The 19,180-nt window shown below is 37.3% G+C and overlaps 1 protein-coding gene across 2 annotated transcripts in view; it reads left to right on the forward strand.

The window, feature by feature from the left end:
• Positions 1-19,180, forward strand: part of LRRC49 (leucine rich repeat containing 49) — a 180,039-nt gene that overhangs the window by 115,205 nt on the left and 45,654 nt on the right. For both annotated transcript variants that reach the window (XM_036737270.1, XM_036737272.1), the window contains 2 exons: positions 10,359-10,442; positions 13,089-13,258. In XM_036737270.1, the coding sequence (XP_036593165.1) occupies positions 10,359-10,442; positions 13,089-13,258 (254 nt within the window). The remainder of the gene's footprint in view (positions 1-10,358; positions 10,443-13,088; positions 13,259-19,180) is intronic.

Here is a 19,180-nt window from a genome sequence, read left to right on the forward strand (position 1 = left end):
TTATGAATTTATTAGTGCAATGAAATAGAGCTTCATTTTAATTATCATTAGACATTTCAGTAGCTTACATAGCATTTAGGAGATATTTATCAAATAATAAGGCATCTTGATGTGAGCTTTTCATTATTAATGAGAACTGTTGGATCTAAAGGAAGCCAAATTTTATTCTGACCATTTTTTTGTTTAAAGGACATTTATTTAAGCTTGTAATTCAGTAAAATATAGTAAAAGGCCAAAAAAGGTGAAAAAAATGGAACTTAAATAGTGAGTTAAGTTGTATTTTTAAACATGATCTTGGAAGATAACTGTTATGTAACTCCCTTGTGTCTTAGTCACCAGGGAAAAATAAGTACCCTTGTTGATCTATCTCACATGGGCATCCCAGTAAGTACTGTTTAGCTACCTTGTATGTTATAGGCTGTGAAATCCCATTTTATTGTGTTATGAAAAAAGCTGTTATAAAAATGAATAAAAATGTAACTACATTCTGCTTATTTGACAAGTTCCTTAAATTTTCTAGAAAATATTTTAAAAATTAATTTGCTAATATATTTTAATTTTGTTGCTCTGTTAAAATATATATTCCTTTTTTTGAAAATCATTATCTATATCTACTAGTAAGTGACTGAGAAAGGGTAAACTAAGCAAGGTTAGATTGTAGTTATATAAGGGTAGAACAATTTTCCAAACCCCTACCTGCTGTTAGAGCTTTGAATACCTATGTGGTACCAACCCTTGCTTTTGTGTGTAGTGGGGGAAAATATATAGATAGAATTACTGTATGTCCCTGTCCCATGAATATTTTTGTGATTATAAAAAGTCTAAGCTAAAAAAGCTAATTCCCAGGAGGGGAGGTCTTAGCCCAAGACCTATCATTGAACAAATGTAAGACCTAGTATAAGTTGTTCAGTATTGATTGGCTTGAGGGCATATCTCTTTGTTAGAGCAGGTAAACTCAAAAGAAGAACCTGGTGAGAAGACATAAGAGTAGCTTTATTTCTTTTCTTTGTCTTCCTTTCTTTTTTGGGGGGCTGGGAAAAATGGAGGTGATAGGGGCAAGCAGGTAGCTTTTCAAAAAAGAAGAAAAGTGTGATTGTGGTAGGGAATTACACCTAAATTAAATACATTGAATGAATATTGAGAAAAATAATTTAGAGTTAATAAGGAAAATTATGTTCACATTCTGACAGAAGTGTGACAGGGTTGCAATAGGAGAGTGATGGCTAATTTCTCAGAGAAGACATTTAGAAGTAAACTGATATCATTTTATTTTTTATTCATTTTGTAAATTTGCTCTCAGAGGTATATTTTTGTATTATATTTATATATATTATATCTTTTGTTATTTTTCCGTAGTTTGTCTTTTTATAAACTATTTATAACTATTTATTTTATTTGTGAAGCTAAGTTGTATACTCAAGGTTGCCAGACAACTTAGCCATCACTGTCAAATGCTTGACACTTTAAGATCATGAAGCTAGAGCTTTATAAGGGATCTCAGAGGCTATCTAATCCAACCCTGTCATTTTACAGATGAGGAAACTGAGGTCCAGAGAATTTAAGGAACTTGCCCAGAGTCCTCTAGGTTAGTAATCATCTAGAGGTGGGATTTGAACTGAGGCTCTCTAACTTTAAAGACCATGAGCCTTTTCATGGTACCGTAGTACCTTCCCCCTGATTGCCACAAAATCTGAGGACTGAGGTAACTTTTTTTAGTTAAGATTTTAAACAGCTAGTTAAAAATTACTTCAGAATTTAAGAGTCTTTTTTAAAAAAAATAATGGGGAGAGGATCCTGGGAAGATGGCAGAGTAGGTCAGAAAATTCCAAGCTCTCAAGATTTCCCCCCACAAAAGAGATAAAATATTGCCTTAGGGTGAACATAGAGTGGTAAAAATAAATCAGAGTAGGGGTGTAACAGGGGTCCTTCTGGGACAATTGGAGAAGATCTGAAGAAAAATCCCAGGACTAGGTTTGGTCCCTGTGAATGGTACCCCTAGGCTAGGGACCATTTAAACAACAAGGGGCAAGCTCTGGGGTGAGCTGTGTTGGGAAGCTGCCTTGGCCCCAGCCAAAGGAACTTTTTCCCCTGGAACAGCGAGGGGAGTTGGGCATCTGAGCCCAGGAAGACTGAGGGAACCCCTGCTGAAAAGGAATTCCAGATCCAGCTGTGCTCTGGTGACATGGCCAGCATGAGAAGGAACCAGTGCCCAGTGAGTGCAGAAGTAGTCCGGTGGGGACACCACAGCTGTGGGCACTTACAGGAAGCCGGAGATCTTGGTTTTGGTTCTAAGTCAGAGAAGAGAACTAAAGGAGGATCTGAGGCAAGAGGTACCATACTCTAAATCCCCAGACTAGAGGAGAGTACAAAAATTACCATATTTCCCCATGTATAAGACACACCTTAATTTTGGGGCCCAAAATTTGAAAAAAAAAGTATTACATAAAGTTATTGCACTCAAGTTTTATTCATCTCCTCATAGCTTTCAGGCATCTTTTGGGCAAGTCTGTATGCATGCTTAGTCCATTCCGTTTCACGAACCTGAAGCACCAATTGTATCCTCCTTTGAAATCAGTAGCTTTTTCATCAGCAATTCTCCTTGCCTCGTGCTGAACCATCTTTGTGGACACAGGAATTCCAATTGCCTTTTGCTCTTCAATCCATATCTTCAATTCCCTCTCTAAATCAGGCCATTTTGCTGACTTGCCTCTCATGGCCTTCTTCTGCCGTGGCGATTTCAGTAGGGTTTCTTCTTCCAGTAGCCGGTCTCAGATTGTTTTCTCAGTTGGAGGAGGACCAAACTTATGTTCAGCAGCATGATTTCCATTCAGTTTTTGCAAACTGGATCACTTTTAACTTGAATTCACCTCTGTATGAAAATATTTTCTGAGCCATTTCTGGGCAGAACATGGCAAAACATAACCTAACATACCGGTAACAAATGTGAAACAATGAGTGCAAAGACAACAAGTGTGAAAAAGCAGGAAATGCAAGTAAAAAAAATCTACAACCACTGTATAAGACACACCCAGTTTTTAGACCCCAAATTTTTCAAAAAAGGGTACATCTTATACATGGGGAAATACAGTAAGCTACTACAAAAAAATGCAGAGGCAAAGGAGAAGGAATTTAACCATAGAGAATTTCTGTGGGAATAGAGAAGACTGAGGTTTGTCTTCAGAGGAGGATACTGAAGTAAAGAAATCCTCTTCTACCCCAAAGAGTAATGTCAAATGGTCACCTGCCCAAAAAGAATTCATGGAAGAACTTTAAAAAGACTTTAAAAACCAAATGAGAAAGATTTAAGAAAAACTTTTTTAAAAAAAGAACAATCCAAGAAAAATAAAATTATGAAAAAAAGTCAACCAATTGGAAAAGAAGATCCAGAATCTTTTTTTTTATTTGCATCTCTTTTATTATTTAATATTTTTAGTTTTCAACATTGATTTCCACAAGATTTTGAGTTACAAATTTTTTCCTCATTTCTACCCCCTCCCACCCCAAGATGGCATATATTCTGATTGCTCCTTTTCCCAGTCTGCCCTCCCTTCTGTCTCCCCACTCCCCCACCCTCTTATCCCCTTTCCCCTTACTTTCTTGTAGGGCAAGATAGAATTCTATACCCCATTGCTTGTATATCTTATTTCCCAGTTGCATGTAAAAACAACTTTTTTTTGAGCATTTATTTTTAGAACTTTGAGTTCCAGACTCTCTCCCTTCTTCCCTCCCCACCCACCCTCCTTGAGAAGGCAAGCAATTCAACATAGGCCACACATGTATCATTATATATGCAAAACACTTCCATGACAGTCATGTTGTAAAAAACTAACTATATTTCCCTCCATCCTATTCCTGTACCTCATTATTCAATTTTCTCCCTTGACCCTGTCCCTTTTCAAAAGTGTTTGCTTTTGACTACCTCCTCCCCACCACCATCTGCCCTCCCTTCTATCATCCCCCCTCTCTTTTCCTCTTCCCTACTACTTTCCTTTAGGGTAAGGTACCCAATTTGAGTGTATATGTTATTCCCTCCTTAAGTCAAATCCAATGAGAGCAAGATTCACTCATTCCCTTTAACCTGCCCCCTCTTCCCTTCCAATAGAACTGCTTTTTCTTGCCACTTTTACGTGAGATAATTTACCCTATTCTATCTTTCCCTTTTTCCTTCTCCCAATATATTCTTCTCTCACCCCTTAATTTTATTTTATTTTTTAAGATATCATCCCTTCATATTCAACTCACTCTGTGCCCTCTGTGTGTATGTATACATATATATATATGTATGTATATGTATAATTATGTATATATATATATGTGTGTGTGTGTGTGTGTGTGTGTGTGTATTCCCTTTACCTACCCTAATACTGAGAAAGGTTTCATGAGTTACAAATATCATCTTTCCATGTAGAAATGTAAACAAAATAGTTCAACTTTAGTAATCCCCTTATGATTTCTCTTTCCTGTTTACCTTTTCATGCTTCTCTTGATGTATTTGAAAGTCAGATTTTCTGTTCAGCTCTGGTCTTTTCATTGAGAAAGCTTGGAAGTCCTCTATTTTATTGAAAATCCATATTTTGCCCTGGAGTATTGTACTCAGTTTTTCTGGGCAGGTGATTCTTGGTTTTAATCCTAGCTCCTTTGACCTCCAGAATATCATATTCCAAGCCCTTCAATCCCTTAATGTAGCAGCTGTTAGATCTTGTGTTATCCTGATTGTGTTTCCACAATTCTCAAGTTGTTTCTTTCTGACTGCTTGCAGTATTTTCTCCTTGACCTGGGAACTCTGAAATTTGGCTACAATATTCCTAGGAGTTTTCTTTTTAGGATATTTTTCAAGAGGTGATCTGTGGATTCTCTCAGTTTCTAGTTTACCCCCTGGTTCTAGAATATCAGGGCAGTTTTCCTTGATAATTTCCTGAAAGACGATGTCTAGGCTCTTTTTATGATCATGGCTTTCAGGTAATCCAATAATTTTAAAATTATCTCTCCTGGATCTATTCTCTAGGTCAGTGGTTTTGCCAATGAGATTTCACATTGTCTTCCATTTTTTCATTCCTTTGGTTCTGTTTTATAATATCTTGATTTCTCATAAAGTCACTTGCTTCCACTTGCTCCATTCTAATTTTTAAGGTAATATTTTCTTCAGTGGTCTTTTGGACCTCCTTTTCCATTTGGCTAATTCTGCCAAATTGTAAGGCCTTCTTCTCTTCATTGGCTTTTCGGAGCTTTTTTGCCATTTGAGTTAGTATATTTTTAAAGGTGTTATTTTCTTCAGTATTTTTTTGGGTCTCCTTTAGCAAGTCATTGACTTCTTTTTCATGATTTTCTTGCATCACTCTCATTTCTCTTCCCAATTTTTCCTCTACTTCTCTTACTTGCCTTTGCAAATCCTTTTTGAGCTCTTCCATGGCCTGAGGCCAGTTCATGTTTTAATTGGAGGCTTTTGATGTAGCCTCTTTGACTTTGTTCTTCTTTTTGCTGTATGTTTTGGTCTTCTTTGTCATCAAAGAAAGATTCCAAAGTCTGAGTCTGAATCTGGGTCAGTTTTCACTGCCTGTTCATGTTCCCAGCCAACTACTTGACCCTTGAGCTTTTGGTCAAGTTATGACTGTCTTCAGAGTGGAGAATGCTTTGTCCCAAGCTTTAGGGGCCTTGCACTGCTGTTTTCAAAGCTACTTCTAAGCCACCACAATCTCCGCCACACTAGTGCTCCTCCTACCCCAAGAACCACCAGCCATGACTGAGATCCAGATCCAAGCAGGGAAAACAAGAGAACCTTGCCTCTGCATCCAGCAAAGCAATTCCTGCACTCTCGCTCTGATGTGCCGCTTGATTCCTCCCAGCAGGTGGACCAGGGGCTCTGGAAGCAGCCACAGCTGAAGCTCCGGAAGTAGCTGCCACTGGAGCTTCCTGCTGCTGCCGCCGTTGCCACACCTCCACTGCCCCCGGGGCTGGGGCCAGACCGACACTTCTCTCACCCTGATCCAGCAGTTTTCCCACTGACCTACTCTGTGGTGTTTGATGTTTGTAGGTTGAAAAGTCTGGTAACTGCTACAGCTGAGTGATTCCTGGCCCTAAGGCTTGCTCACCCATTCTTCTCCACCCTGGTCTGTCCTGGCTTGACCCAAGCTGGGCTACCCTCCACAACCAGCATGGTGTGATAGACCCTTTCCAGTGGCTATCCAGGCTGTCCTGGGCTGGAGACCTGCTTCCCTCTGTTATTTCTCGGGTTCTGTAGCCCTAGAATTTGTTCAGACACATTTTTACAGATGTTTGGAGGGATTTGGGGGAGAGCTTAAGCTAGTTCCTGTTTTCCAGCCACCATCTTGGCTCCACCCCCAGAGATGCAGAATCTTAAGGAAGAAAATAACTCCTTGAAAATCAGAATTGGGCAAGCGGAAGCCAGTGAGTTATAAGGGACCAAGAAATAATAAAACAAAATACAAAGAATGAAAAAATAGAAGAGAACATGAAATATCTCATAAGAAAAACAACTGATCTGGAGAACAGATCAAGAAGAGAAAACATAAGAATAATAATTGGACTACCTGGAAGCAACGATCAAAAAAAGAATCTTATGCAATAATACAATAAGAAAATTGTCCTGAAGCATTAGAACAAGAGGGGAAAATAGAAATAGAAAAAATCCACTGAAGAGCACCTGAAAGAGATCCTCTGAGGAAAACCCACAGGAATTTTATTGTCAAATTCCAAAACCCCCAGGTCAAGAATAAAATATTACAAGCAAGAATAGGAAAAAAAATATTTAAATATGGTGATGCCGCAATTAGAATCACACAAGACCTAGCAGTGGCGACACTAAAAGACCACAGGTCTTGGAACGCTATATATTAAAGAGCAAAAGAACTGGGGTTCTGGCCAAAAATATCATATCCAGCAAAGCCAAACATAATCCTGAATGAAAAAAAATGGACACTTAATGAATTGTCAGACTTTCAGGACTTTGTTAAAAAAAAACCTGAACTTAGTAGATTTGACATAGAAGAGCCAAGAGAAATGTAAGGTACATACCAAAGACTAATTACAAGGACTCAATAAGGACAGACCATTTACCTTTTATGTATGTTAAATGTAAAACATATGTCTGAGATTGTTATTAGTAATTGGGTAGTTCATAAGAAGGATTGGGGTATACCTGAATATGATATGATTTTAAAAAAGTAAAACTCTTTAGGAACAATTAAAATGGGTAATTATCTTATACAAATGAGGTATAAGAGGAAGAACCAACACAGAGGAATTAGATGGGGGAGGAGGGCTGTTAGTTCTGGTAACCTACTTTCATTGGGAATGGTTTCAAGAGGGAACAATTAGTATATATCTAGAAGAGTATAAAAGTCTTCTAAATTGAGAAAGAAATAAAACATGAGGGGAAAGGGAGAAGGGAGAGGATAAGGGAGAGATTTCTAGAGGGGAGGGTGAAGGAATAGGTTAAGGGTGGGTACAGAAGGGTCTTTAGATTAGTGGGAATGGGAGGATGGGGAGGGACCCTGTGGTGATGGTGGGGTTGGGTAAGTAATAGGAAGGCAAGGTAGAGAGCAGAAGTGAAGTAGAGGAGATAGGAAGGATAAGAAATAAGAGATACGCACAAACATAAAACAAAGTTCAGGAGTAGAATTTGTTAGGGAAAGTATATGTTTATATATGCATATATGTATGTATATATGGGTATATATGTATGTATATATCTACATATAAAAATATCCACACTTAATTGTAGCCTTCTGGGTTGGGGAGGGAGGGGGAAAAAGAACAAAGTGAAAAGTACACAGCAGAGAACAAAAGAAAGTTTACAAGGAAGCAAAGAAAAGATAGACAATTCACAACATAACACACAGTATTTATTACATAGGCTTTCTTGAAATGGAAATTTATTGCTATGTATTTTGAATCTTCTCTTATGTTCTGCTGTGTACGTGATATATTTTTTCTTATTTTGTATTTTAATATTTAAGTTTATAATATGTTTCTTTTTCTTTTCTTATTATCTATTTAAGTTTTAGAAAAAAAATGATACTTAAAAGACTACAGATGACCTTTATATTTGGTAAACAGACAGTGGCTTAAGTAGAGTTTCTGGTGTATGAATGTACTGAATAATAATCTAGAATATGAGTATAGAGTAATAATAATCTGGAGTATGAATGTACTGAATAATAAGGTAATGAGACTGATTTTCATGTGTCAAGGAAATATCTGAGTACCTATTACATATGAGGCATAATATGTTTTGGGTGTTATGGGATACACAGAGATCTAAGAGACAAAATTAGTCTCTTCCCTGGAGAAATTTATAATATATTAAGGGAGATCAGATCTGTACATGCACAGTTATAATACAAGGGGATAATAATAATAATAATAATAATAATAATGAGTGATGACAATGATGATGACAATGGTAAGCTGGCATTAATGTGGTACTTTAAAGTTTGCAAGCACTTTATATTTATTTTCTCATATAATCCTAAAAGCAGCCTTGTGAGATAGATGTCATTATTATCCCAGTTTTACACATGAGGAAACTGAGGCTGAGACTTGTCCAGGATCACACAGCTTGTAATTGTCTGAGGCAGGACTTAAATTTAGATATTCCTGATTCCAAGTCCTATGATACGTCCATTGCATCAACTGACTTCCTATTTGTTTTGTTTTATTTTGTTTTCCCACTTATTCGTAAAAATAAATCTCATTAGTTCATGGTCACATTCTTTAAATGGTATATACTAGGAATTTAGATGTTATAGTAAGAAAGATTTTATAGTAGTAGTTGTAGTTTGTTGATAGAGAGTGACTTTTACTAAAAGTTATATGATCTGATTGTATTTGCAACCTAAGGAGGAGACAGCGAATTCTGTAGTTTGTTAAAAATAAAGGCTAAATGAGTATTGTTGAAGTTATCAAGAAATAGAAAATATAACATGAGCGGTTGAACAGAATTTTTAAAAATTAATTTACTTTTGTTACAAGAAGGCTGAAACAGCCATTTAAAATATATGCATTTACCTAATTAAGAAATTACTAGATACATTAAGTCCTAAAAAGGAAGTTCTGAATTAAAACCAACAAATAAGCTATAAGGTATAATTATGCATTTGAAGTGATTATTTCCTCCCATTGGGGTGATCTATGCTTACTTGTTTCCCTGGTTTACTTTAGGTCCCAGCTAAAATCTCACTTTGCAAAAAGCCTTTCCTGATCCCCTTACTCTAGTGCCTTTCCTCTGTTGATTATTGCCAATTTATCCTCTCTATAGCTTTTTTTTGTACATAGTTATTAAATATATTGTCTTTCCCATTGCACTGTAAGCCCCTTGAAAGTAGGGACTGTCATTTACCTTTCCTCCTATCCTTAGCACTTAGCACAGTGACTAGCACATAGTAGGAACTTAATAAATGATTGTGACCATTAGCACTACTGCTTAGCATATCGAGCTATCGAAACTATGGGCTTGATGCGTCTTTACTTGGGCACTGATGAGGGAATTCTTTAGAGGGAAAAAAACTCTCAGCCATGGAATATATCCCCATTTCTTGCCAGCCATCTCACAAGCTTCCAGGTGAAAAAGTGTGAGTCACTCAGTAAAAATTCCTAGAGAAGTAAGTCAAAGTTCACGACCCATCGATGTGGGTCTTGAGGAATAATCTTATCTTTCTATATGAATCACATTTCAATAGATTGAAATAAGCATGACATAGTAGAAAAAAATACTATATTGAGCTTCTAGTTCTGGCTCTGCCAATAACTAGCTTCGTGATTTTAAACAAGCAATTAGTCTTTCTGGGCCTTGATTTCCCCGTCTGTAAAATGGGTTGGATTAGATGATTACTAACATTATTTCCAGCCTTAAGATTCCAGGAGATACTTGAATGCTCTGTGTGTGTGTGTGTGTGTGTGTGTGTGTATTCTTACATGTACACAAAGTTTTTCCTTTATACAGGGTTTAAGAATGTGGTTGGGATTGAATAGTTTTTTACTTTTCTTTTTGAAGAGTTTTAATTTTATTCCTCTTCTAAGCAAGTGGAAATTGATCCTAAATACCTTGTATACTCTGTTTCTTTTTCCTCTTTTACTGTTTCCCACTTCCTGTCTTTCTTTCCTACAATTGTCCTGCTACCTCCAGGCTGGGAGAGTTAAGGGAGGGGACTAAGGGGAATCAAGGTTGATATGGAATCAGGGAGGAAGAGGAGAAGAAAAACATTCCATAACTTGCCTTGAATTAAATATCTCTTGGCAAGTTAAATGTGTTTCAGGGACATACTAAGCCCCTAAATCTAAGTTTATTTAAAATAAGAAGGTAATGAAATGTTTTAGGAGGTATCTTTTGTTTTCTGTAGGAAGAAGAAAGGCGCATGGCATCTATTGTTGCAAGAAAAGAGGAAGAGAAGAAGCGTGAAAGTCATAAGCAAACGCTGATCAAGGTCTTGTTTCTCTCCGATGCACCCACATGCTTTGAAGACTTACCTAGCTGCTTCGTTGCTCTCTTTACAAGTGCACCATAATGAGCTTTACTCTCTGACATTTAAAGAGAAGTTAGGATACATCTATGCATATTTATAGAAAGTATTCCTTTTTTCTTGGGGACTTGTTCTTGTGCTTGGGGACTGCTCACAGGCACGCTTCCTCTTGTCACTAAGCTGGCTCACGTGTAGCTTTGGGATCTGTACCATTTCATAGGCCAGTAGTATCTACCTATTGCCCCAGAATTTGTTCTCCCTATTCATGCACAACTGAAGATTCACATACTCAGACCTGTCACAGAATTTGTTCTAAGGAGTCTCATTCTATTACCTTTCTTCCTACTCTGAATATGTAATAAGTTACAGGGAACCACACTCAGGTGTCCTTCCTTCATATCCCTTACTATTCTAAACCAATTTCTCTTGCATGGTATAATTGATCTATGCTCTGTGTACTCTCTCATGCATCTCTTTCGTTCATTTAGTAGCAGCTCCCTCTCTCCCCACCTCTGTCTTCTTTCACCCAGGGTTCTTAGTCCTAACAAGGAACTTCTAAAAGTTTTGAGTAATTCAAGAATTTAAATTTTTCAAAGTATCAGACTATCATCTTGAGAGCTACTTAAACAGCACTTTACTTTAAACTTTTTTCCTGTCCGGAACTATAAAAAATAATTTATAAGACATAATCCTTCTGACTTCATTGTTTTGTTATGCATAACTTCATAGCTATTAAGAACAAAGTAATAAGTTCTTCTTTTAAAGTTAAACACATGTCTTTTCTTAACACGTTTTCTAGTGTTTGAATTTTCCCCTGGATACTACTCTTCTGGAGATGGATTTCCATATTGAAGTATTCTAACCCAAAACTTAATTATCTTGGGGCATAAATGCTACCTGTGACAGGACGAACTTTTGTCCATAGCCTCTCCAGAATTTCCTGTGGTATCGGAGTTTATGTACAATAGTCCAGCTGGTGTTTTGTGCCACTTGGCTGGCAACTTAAGCCATGATTCTTTAATTGAATTCAATTTAGTAAATACATAACAACTGACTTACATTTATTCAGAACATTGTGTCAGGTTCTAACAAAATAATAGTAACAGTAATAATGGTAATTGTTGGAGTAGATGTAGTCTCTGTCGTCACAGAGCTTGCAACCTTGTAACTCATTCTTTTCATTCATTTAAGAAGCACTTTGAGTGCCTATCATATGCCAGGCACTGTTAGAGGTAAAACCAATAGAGTCCTTACCCTCAGTGAGCTTACATTCTACAAAGGGAAATATTATGTACACAGGTAGATATGTATACCGATACATACATACATGACAGATACAAAGTACACCAAGTAAATATAAGTTGGGAGGTGAGGGGAAGGAAGGGCACCAACAACTGGGGAGGAAGGAGATCAGGAAAGGCTTTTGGGATAGGAGACAACATTTTGGGGGCCAGCAGATCAATTGTTTTTGTCTTAGGTGTAATACAACTCAGCAGGGCTGGATAATTGTCTCAAATCTGCAGATAGCTATAGTAGACAGGACTTCGTGCTATATTGCCATTCTCCCAGGAGGGGGCTCCAGAGGTTACAGATCACTAATAAATAGTTTGCTCAGAATTCTCCACAAATAATTGATCCCTTTGAATTGAAGTCTGTACGTTTGTGACCAGTTCTTGTAAAATATATTTGTGAAACTTTAATTATTGTCACTGCCCGTACATATTTGTCTGCCTTAGAAACAATATCTTTTGACACTAAGTCTCATGAGTAATTGATTTTTTAAATTCCAAAAAAGTACCTTGCCCTTGATTACAGAAAAAGGCTCATTTAACTCTGAATTTAGACTCAGCTGAGATGGAGTTAAGTGGAGCCTGCATCTTATAGACTCATTAGCTATCAGAACTAGAAAGAACCTTGGAGATTGCTTTTTCCACCCCCTACATTTTACCTATGAAGCAACAGAGATCCAGAGTTCGTGTCAGAACAGGAACTAGAATCTAGTTCTCCTAACTTTTAGTCCAGTCTTTCAGCCAGGTTGTTGAAATTTAACTTCCTTTAGAGTGACTAACTGTACCTTTTAGAACAGTGACCTCTTGTTTCTTGATTCAGTCTTGGCAACTAGGAAGGGAAGGGGCCTTCAGTCCTTCCAGGCACACCTTGGCCTCAAGTTTTTTCCCTCCCACCCCCAAAAGTTTAAGCTGGTTGGAAGAACAAACTGTGGGAAAAGAAAAGTCCTGGGGATTGGAGAAGCAGAGGAAGGCAGGGTTTTATGGACTTACTCCCTTACCTACTTTGTTCATTCAAAATTAGTGAATTTCTTCTACATATATAAAGATACAAAAAATTACTTATACCTTACAACTCCATTAATTCATTTAAAAAACAGATTATTTCCCATTTAGATATAGTTTTAGTATTCAGCTGTTGCATTTATACTATCCTTTTCAAGGATAATTATCTACCTCTAAAATTGCTAGAAAATATTGGCAAGCCAATTCTTTTATCACAGAGTATCATAGGAAGGATTATCCTTTCTTTCTGCTATATTTTGTTGCAAGTGTTACAAGTAAAAACATAAATAGTTTCTTGTTACTTGTACTTTCTTTGTAGGAGAAGAAAAGGTTAACAATTTGCAATGTGGCTCGCAAGTGGGATATGCAACAAAATCGCATGGCTGGTGGTCCTTCTTCAAGTCAAGATGGAAAAGACTCTGACTTACCATCTCAAGATGCCTGCCAAATGAATGGAAGTGGAACTTGTGTATATCCAGAGGAAACAGGGTAGGAGATACCTCTCAAAATATCTGATATTATCTAGAGTTGGAAATTAGGGAAAAATTTTTTAATTTTAATATTTAATTAAGCAATCAACCAATTAGTAAGTATCTTTATGGAAGACTAGAAAAAAAGTCATTCTTTAAAATAGAGATTAGGAAGATGGGAAAATGAGAATAGGAAAAGGGAAGCTCTAGTCGTAAATTTGTTTTTGATGTTTCATTCCTTTCTCTTTTCACACCTCTTCTCATTCACTAAACAACAGGCTAGAGAATCAGAAATCCCTTGGTAGTCATCTGAGTCAAATACGTAGTGATGGGGATTTAAAAAAAGTGTTACTATTATTTATCATCATAACTGTAGGCTTCAAAAAGGGAAATCTATAGGCCAGTGCTTGGTCTAAGTGAGGAATAGATCACAGGAATGATGGGGCTACAAACCTGTTCTTTCAAAAAATGGTGTTCAAAAACAGATGTGGTTCATATTTTAGTTAAAACTAAATGTTCATATTTGGAAAAATGTCAGTTTTCCAGAATGAAAGTGAAAGCATCATTAGGTAGTGACATATAGCTTGTTTTTTTAAAATTTCTCAATAAACTTTCCTAGAGTTTGCTTTTAAAAAGTTTTCAGTGCTTCTCCTTTAATGTTCTCCCAGATAACAAATACATTGCAGTGACATTTGCAAGGTTAATGTTTTGCTTATATAAATTCAAGTATATTTCATAAAATTTAGGAAATTTAATGGCATACCATTATTCTTGAGTTTTGACTTAAGTGAGGAAAATTAATTCAACATTTCCTAAGCAAATGTCTCAATAAGTCAGACAATCTTTAAGCTTCTTATATCACTCTGAAGTATACAGCCTCTTTTATTTGAAAGTTTGATCCAGAAATGCCTACAGAATGTATTTGGAATCGAATATAACCTCAAATAAGTTGTTGGACAGTCATTTCAATTGTGTCTGACTCTTTGTGACCCTATTTGGGATTTTCTTGGCAGAGATACTGGAGTGGTTTGCCATTTCCTTCTCCAGCTCATTTTACAGATGAGTAAACTGAGGCAAACAGGATTTAATTGTTAGAAACATACTTAGTCTAGAAATAAATAATACTCATTGGAAAGTCAGGGAGGTTTTAATTATATTTCACATTTATTTGTTCTGAATAAATGGGTACATCCCCTGAACTGAGTACAGGAGAGTACCAGGACTCAGACACGTGCCAGTCCTTTTATTGACTCCTGATTCAAATCTCCCGCGGGCTCTTCATTGGCCAGATGCAACTGCCTGAACTGGCCACATCATGCTTCCCTCAAACAGCTCTTTAAGCATGAGCACAAGCCTCTAACCTTTCACTGGATCAGAAGTCTGGTTTTGGGTAGATCACAGCTCTGATTAGAACCAGTCACTGACTTACATTCTGCTAAAGCTTCGGAGCAGGAGGGTGGGGGGAAGTGCTTTTTATCCCATGGAAACAAAACTCCTGTCTGTTTTGCACAAAATGACTTGCCCAGGATCACACTGCTAGGAAGTATCTGACTCCAGGCTTAGCACTCTCTCCACTGTGCCACTTAGCTGTCCTCAAATAAGTAGGTCAGACTTTAGTTAACTGTAGGCATCTAAAACAATGGCAGTAGCAAAGGGGTTTTTGTTTTATTTTACTAAAGGAGCCTTAGAGTAGTGAGCACAAAAGCAAAAATAGCCCTATGCCCTGAAGATTTCCAATGTGCTTTGTTGGATTTACTTGCCAGTGAATTGGATTGAAGTGAGGCAGAGTTGCACAGAGTTGTCAGCCTCACTCTTTTTCCAGAATCAAGACATCACCCTGTGATTTTGTCAGTCTTCTTTAGAAATGAAGGATGAACAACACCACCTTTGTTGGATTTACCACTAAAGAGGAAATACACATTTTACTTGCTGTTTATGGCTATAGAAGCCAAGGCTGGCTGGTATGAAAGCTGAAAAGCACAATACTTAGTACTGTGTACTATGTCTATTTTTAAAACATGTTTTTACTGATATCTGCTGTTTCTCCACATCATCATAGTTATCGCTATCATTCTTCCCTGTTCTCTTCCCAGTGACTGCTAAGGATACAAAAAGAGGCAAAAGACATTCCCTGCCCTCAAAGAACTCAAATCTAATGGGGGAGACAACAAGCTATAAAAAATATGTACAAATACACTATATCAAGGGAGAGTTAGGAAAGGCTTCCTGCAGATGATGGAATTTTAGTTGGTACTTAAAGGAATGCAGGGAAAGAGACAAAAATGACTAAAGAGAACATTTCAGGCGTGGGGGACATAGGTGTATAGGCCTAGTAGTGGTATTGCTGGGTCAAAAGGTAACCAGGTCAACTTAAGCTTAAATTCCCCCAAGTATTTTTGTTAAGGTGGTTTTTAAAAACAACTTTAAATCTAGGCATAGATATAAGTTCATTTATTTTCTAGTAAAATACAAGGATTGACATTAAACACGTGATTGACTATATGTTACTAGTTATAAAAAATGACTCAAGAAAAATCAGTTGCTGCTTTTTCTCTAGCACTAGCAATTTCAACAGTCATCTTAATGTATGTAAATTTTTCTTAGTTTTAGAGCTATTAAATCAGTCATGACTTGCCACAAATAATTCAGTGACATTAGTCTTTTCACCTTATTTCTTTTTTAATTTTTTATCTTCTTTTGTATCAATATATTAACAGGTACTTTATAAAACTGAGGTTAGTCTTCAATCCAAAATATTAACAGTTTCTCCACATGAGAAATAGTACTTTTAAAAATGTCATGGTTTGTTATGATTGACTCCTTGGATAGAGATACCTTCATACATTCTAAAATGCTATACTTTAGTGATTATCACAATCATAGTTATTAAAACCATGCACATACCAGTCTGAGATGGCATAGATCCTTTCTCTGAATTATATATTATGTCTATTTCACTTCAAAACCTATGGTTTTCCTTTTTCTTGTTGTGAATATATTGCCAAATTTAATAAGATGTAATTTAACCGTGCGCGCGTGCGTGTGCATGTACGTGTGCATGCGTGCGTGCGTGTGTGTGTGTGTGTGTGTGTGTGTGTATACAGAGAGCAAGAGAGAGAAGGAGAGGGAGAAGGAGACAGTCCTGCACATGGGTTCAAAAATTCCACTACATAATTCAAAATGGGAAACTGTGACTAGACAATAGTTCATGGGAAAAAGACTTGAGGACTTTACTGGATGCCAAGCCCAGTGTGTATCAAAAATATGACATAGTAACCCCAAGTGCTCCTCTCTTCTTAGGCTGTATTACTAGAAAGGCAGTATCTATGACAACAGAGTTAATAATCCCACTATAGCATGTACTGATCAGAGTATACCTGGAATATTGTATTCAGGTTTGGTTGCCTCTTATTACATTGGAGAACATACAGAGGAGGGTGACCAAAATGATAAAGGGTCTTGGAAAACATTTTCTGTGAGGTTATATTGGAGAAACTGGGGATATTTAACTTGAAAAAAAGAAGACAGTAGTACCTCATAGCCATCTTTAGGTTTTTGAAGGACTAATATATAAAAGAAAAATTAAATTCATTCTGCTTGATTTCAGAAGGTAGGACAAGAACTGGCTCAGTCTGAGGAGGGGGGTTTCTTTTTGAGGTAGTGAGCTCACCAGCAGAGGAGGTCTTCTTGTAGGCTTTAGATGGAGGCTGGGTGTCTACTTGCTATATGTGTTATAGCAGAAATTCCTGTTCAGATCTAGGTAGAACTAGACTGTGTCCTCACATCACTTGATTGATGGACTTAAAGCCAGGCTCTGGGGATGGAGACTACAACATGAATTACATCTTCAGGAAATTGCCTGCAGTGTCCTGTCATGACCAGCCTAGCCTTAAGTTCTTACTCATATTGTAAAACTAAGAGGACGCCCATTGTCCATTCCTACAAACATATAGATAAATTTTATGGGAACTCAGGAGGGGTCAGGGTTCAGGGAGAGGATGACCCCAAAATGAGTGATAAAATGAGGGATAGAGAGTGCTATAGCAAGGAATTAGGCTCTCAGACTAAGATAAAGGAATCTGGTATTCATTTCTCTTATTCACAGAAAAACATGGATGCTGCCTAATTGAGTTGAACGAAGTAGAGGTGAGGATAGGGTGATCCATGCTACTATAGATCAGCTACCCATTGTCTATGATCTTATCAAATACAGCCCAGCACATCTGGCGGATCCTCATTGCCTGTAAGAGATGCTGATACTCAGGTCCCACCTTAGGATGCCACTATTTTTTTCATCATACTGGTACTTAGCCCTGAGACCTAGGAGTTCTGGGACCACTTCCCTTTCTACCACCACCAGTTTGGTCTCTGCCTTCACAGATAACATGAGTTCAGTTATACCATGCTACTTGTCATACTGCTGCCATCACTTAGGTGAGAAATCCCAGCAAAGTGATCTTCTACCATAGTGGCAATTCATATGTAAGCTGGCTGGTTATAGCTCAAGGACTGCCTTAATTAATTTTGTAGGAAGACATTGATGTGAAGGTCATGTAGTCTGTTATATAGACAGAGGACCTAGCTTTAAATCTCAGCTCTCCCACTTACTACCTGTGTGATCTTGGATAGTTTTTAAAAGTTTGGAACATTTGGAAGAGGTCTGGTTTTGGGAAGAAAGATAGTGAATTCTGTTTTGGACATATTGAGTTTAAGAAGAGGGCAGTTTGAAACATATGGTTTAGAACGTACAGTATGAAATGTCTAGTTAGCAGCTGGTGATATGGGCCTGGAGTTCAGGAGAAGAGACTAAGCTTGAATATAGAGAACCCAAGGGAGCTGATGATACCATCATGTGAGACAATACAGAGAGAAACAGGAATGGGGGTTTGGGAGCCCTATATCTATAGCCTTGTGGGACACCCACAATTAGTATAGGTGACATGAATGAAGAAAGCATTTATTGAGAACTCCTTATGTGCTTATGGGCAAATCATAGATGAAGATAATGCAAAAGAGGTGGAAGAGTGGCCAGACAGGAGGAAAACCAAGAAAGTGTCGTGAAAACCGAGAGAGAGAATCCTGGAGAGGAAGTGTTAGTCAACAGTGTCCGATGCTGCAGAGAAGTCAAGAAGAATGAGGACTGAGAAAAATCCATAGGATCTGACAATTAAGAAATACTAAAAAACTTTAGAGAGAGTAATTGTAATTAAATGATTAGGACCGAGAGGAAATAAGTAGAGGCACCAAGTGTTGATGGCTTTTTAAGGGAATTTAGCTGAAGAGAGAAAAGAGAGCTAGTAGGATGATGACTAGCAGGGGATTGTAGGATCTCATAAGAGCATTTTAGGGATTGGGAAGATGGGCATGCTCATAGGAAGTAGAGAAGGAATCAATAGATAGGGAGAGATTTAAGAGTAGAGGGTATGAGGATAAGTAGGAATAGAAATCTGTTGGAGAAGATGGGAGTGAATGAGATCAAGTGTACATTTAGCAGCGTTGGCCTTAGCAAGGAAAAGGGCCACCTCTTCATCAGAGACTACAGTAAAGAAGAATGTTGGATGAAAATAAAAGTTAAAAAAAGGATGAAAGTGTTATCATTTTCTAGGTAAATAAGTCTAGGAATTAATATAAGATGATTTTGGAAGGTCTGAGGAATGTAGAGTAGCACAATATTTTGCAAACTCTTCTGATTTATCTTTAGCATTGTAAAGCTATTCGGGGGCTAATTTAAACAGAATTTCTGTATTTGATTTTGCATTTTTGCACAGAGGTACCTGGCAAAGAGTTTATTTAGCTATAGACTTTCATGCTTCCAGTTATTTTGTGTTGGTGCTCTAGGGCTTGTCATTTAGAAAAGTTTTCTTTTTCTTTTTTTTTTTAGGTAGAAAGTGGCATTGATTCATTTTTCTCTACTCATTTCATTAAATGAATCTCAAACAAT

Source organism: Trichosurus vulpecula, chromosome 8, assembly GCF_011100635.1.
Source record: "Trichosurus vulpecula isolate mTriVul1 chromosome 8, mTriVul1.pri, whole genome shotgun sequence".
NCBI lineage: Eukaryota > Metazoa > Chordata > Mammalia > Diprotodontia > Phalangeridae > Trichosurus > Trichosurus vulpecula.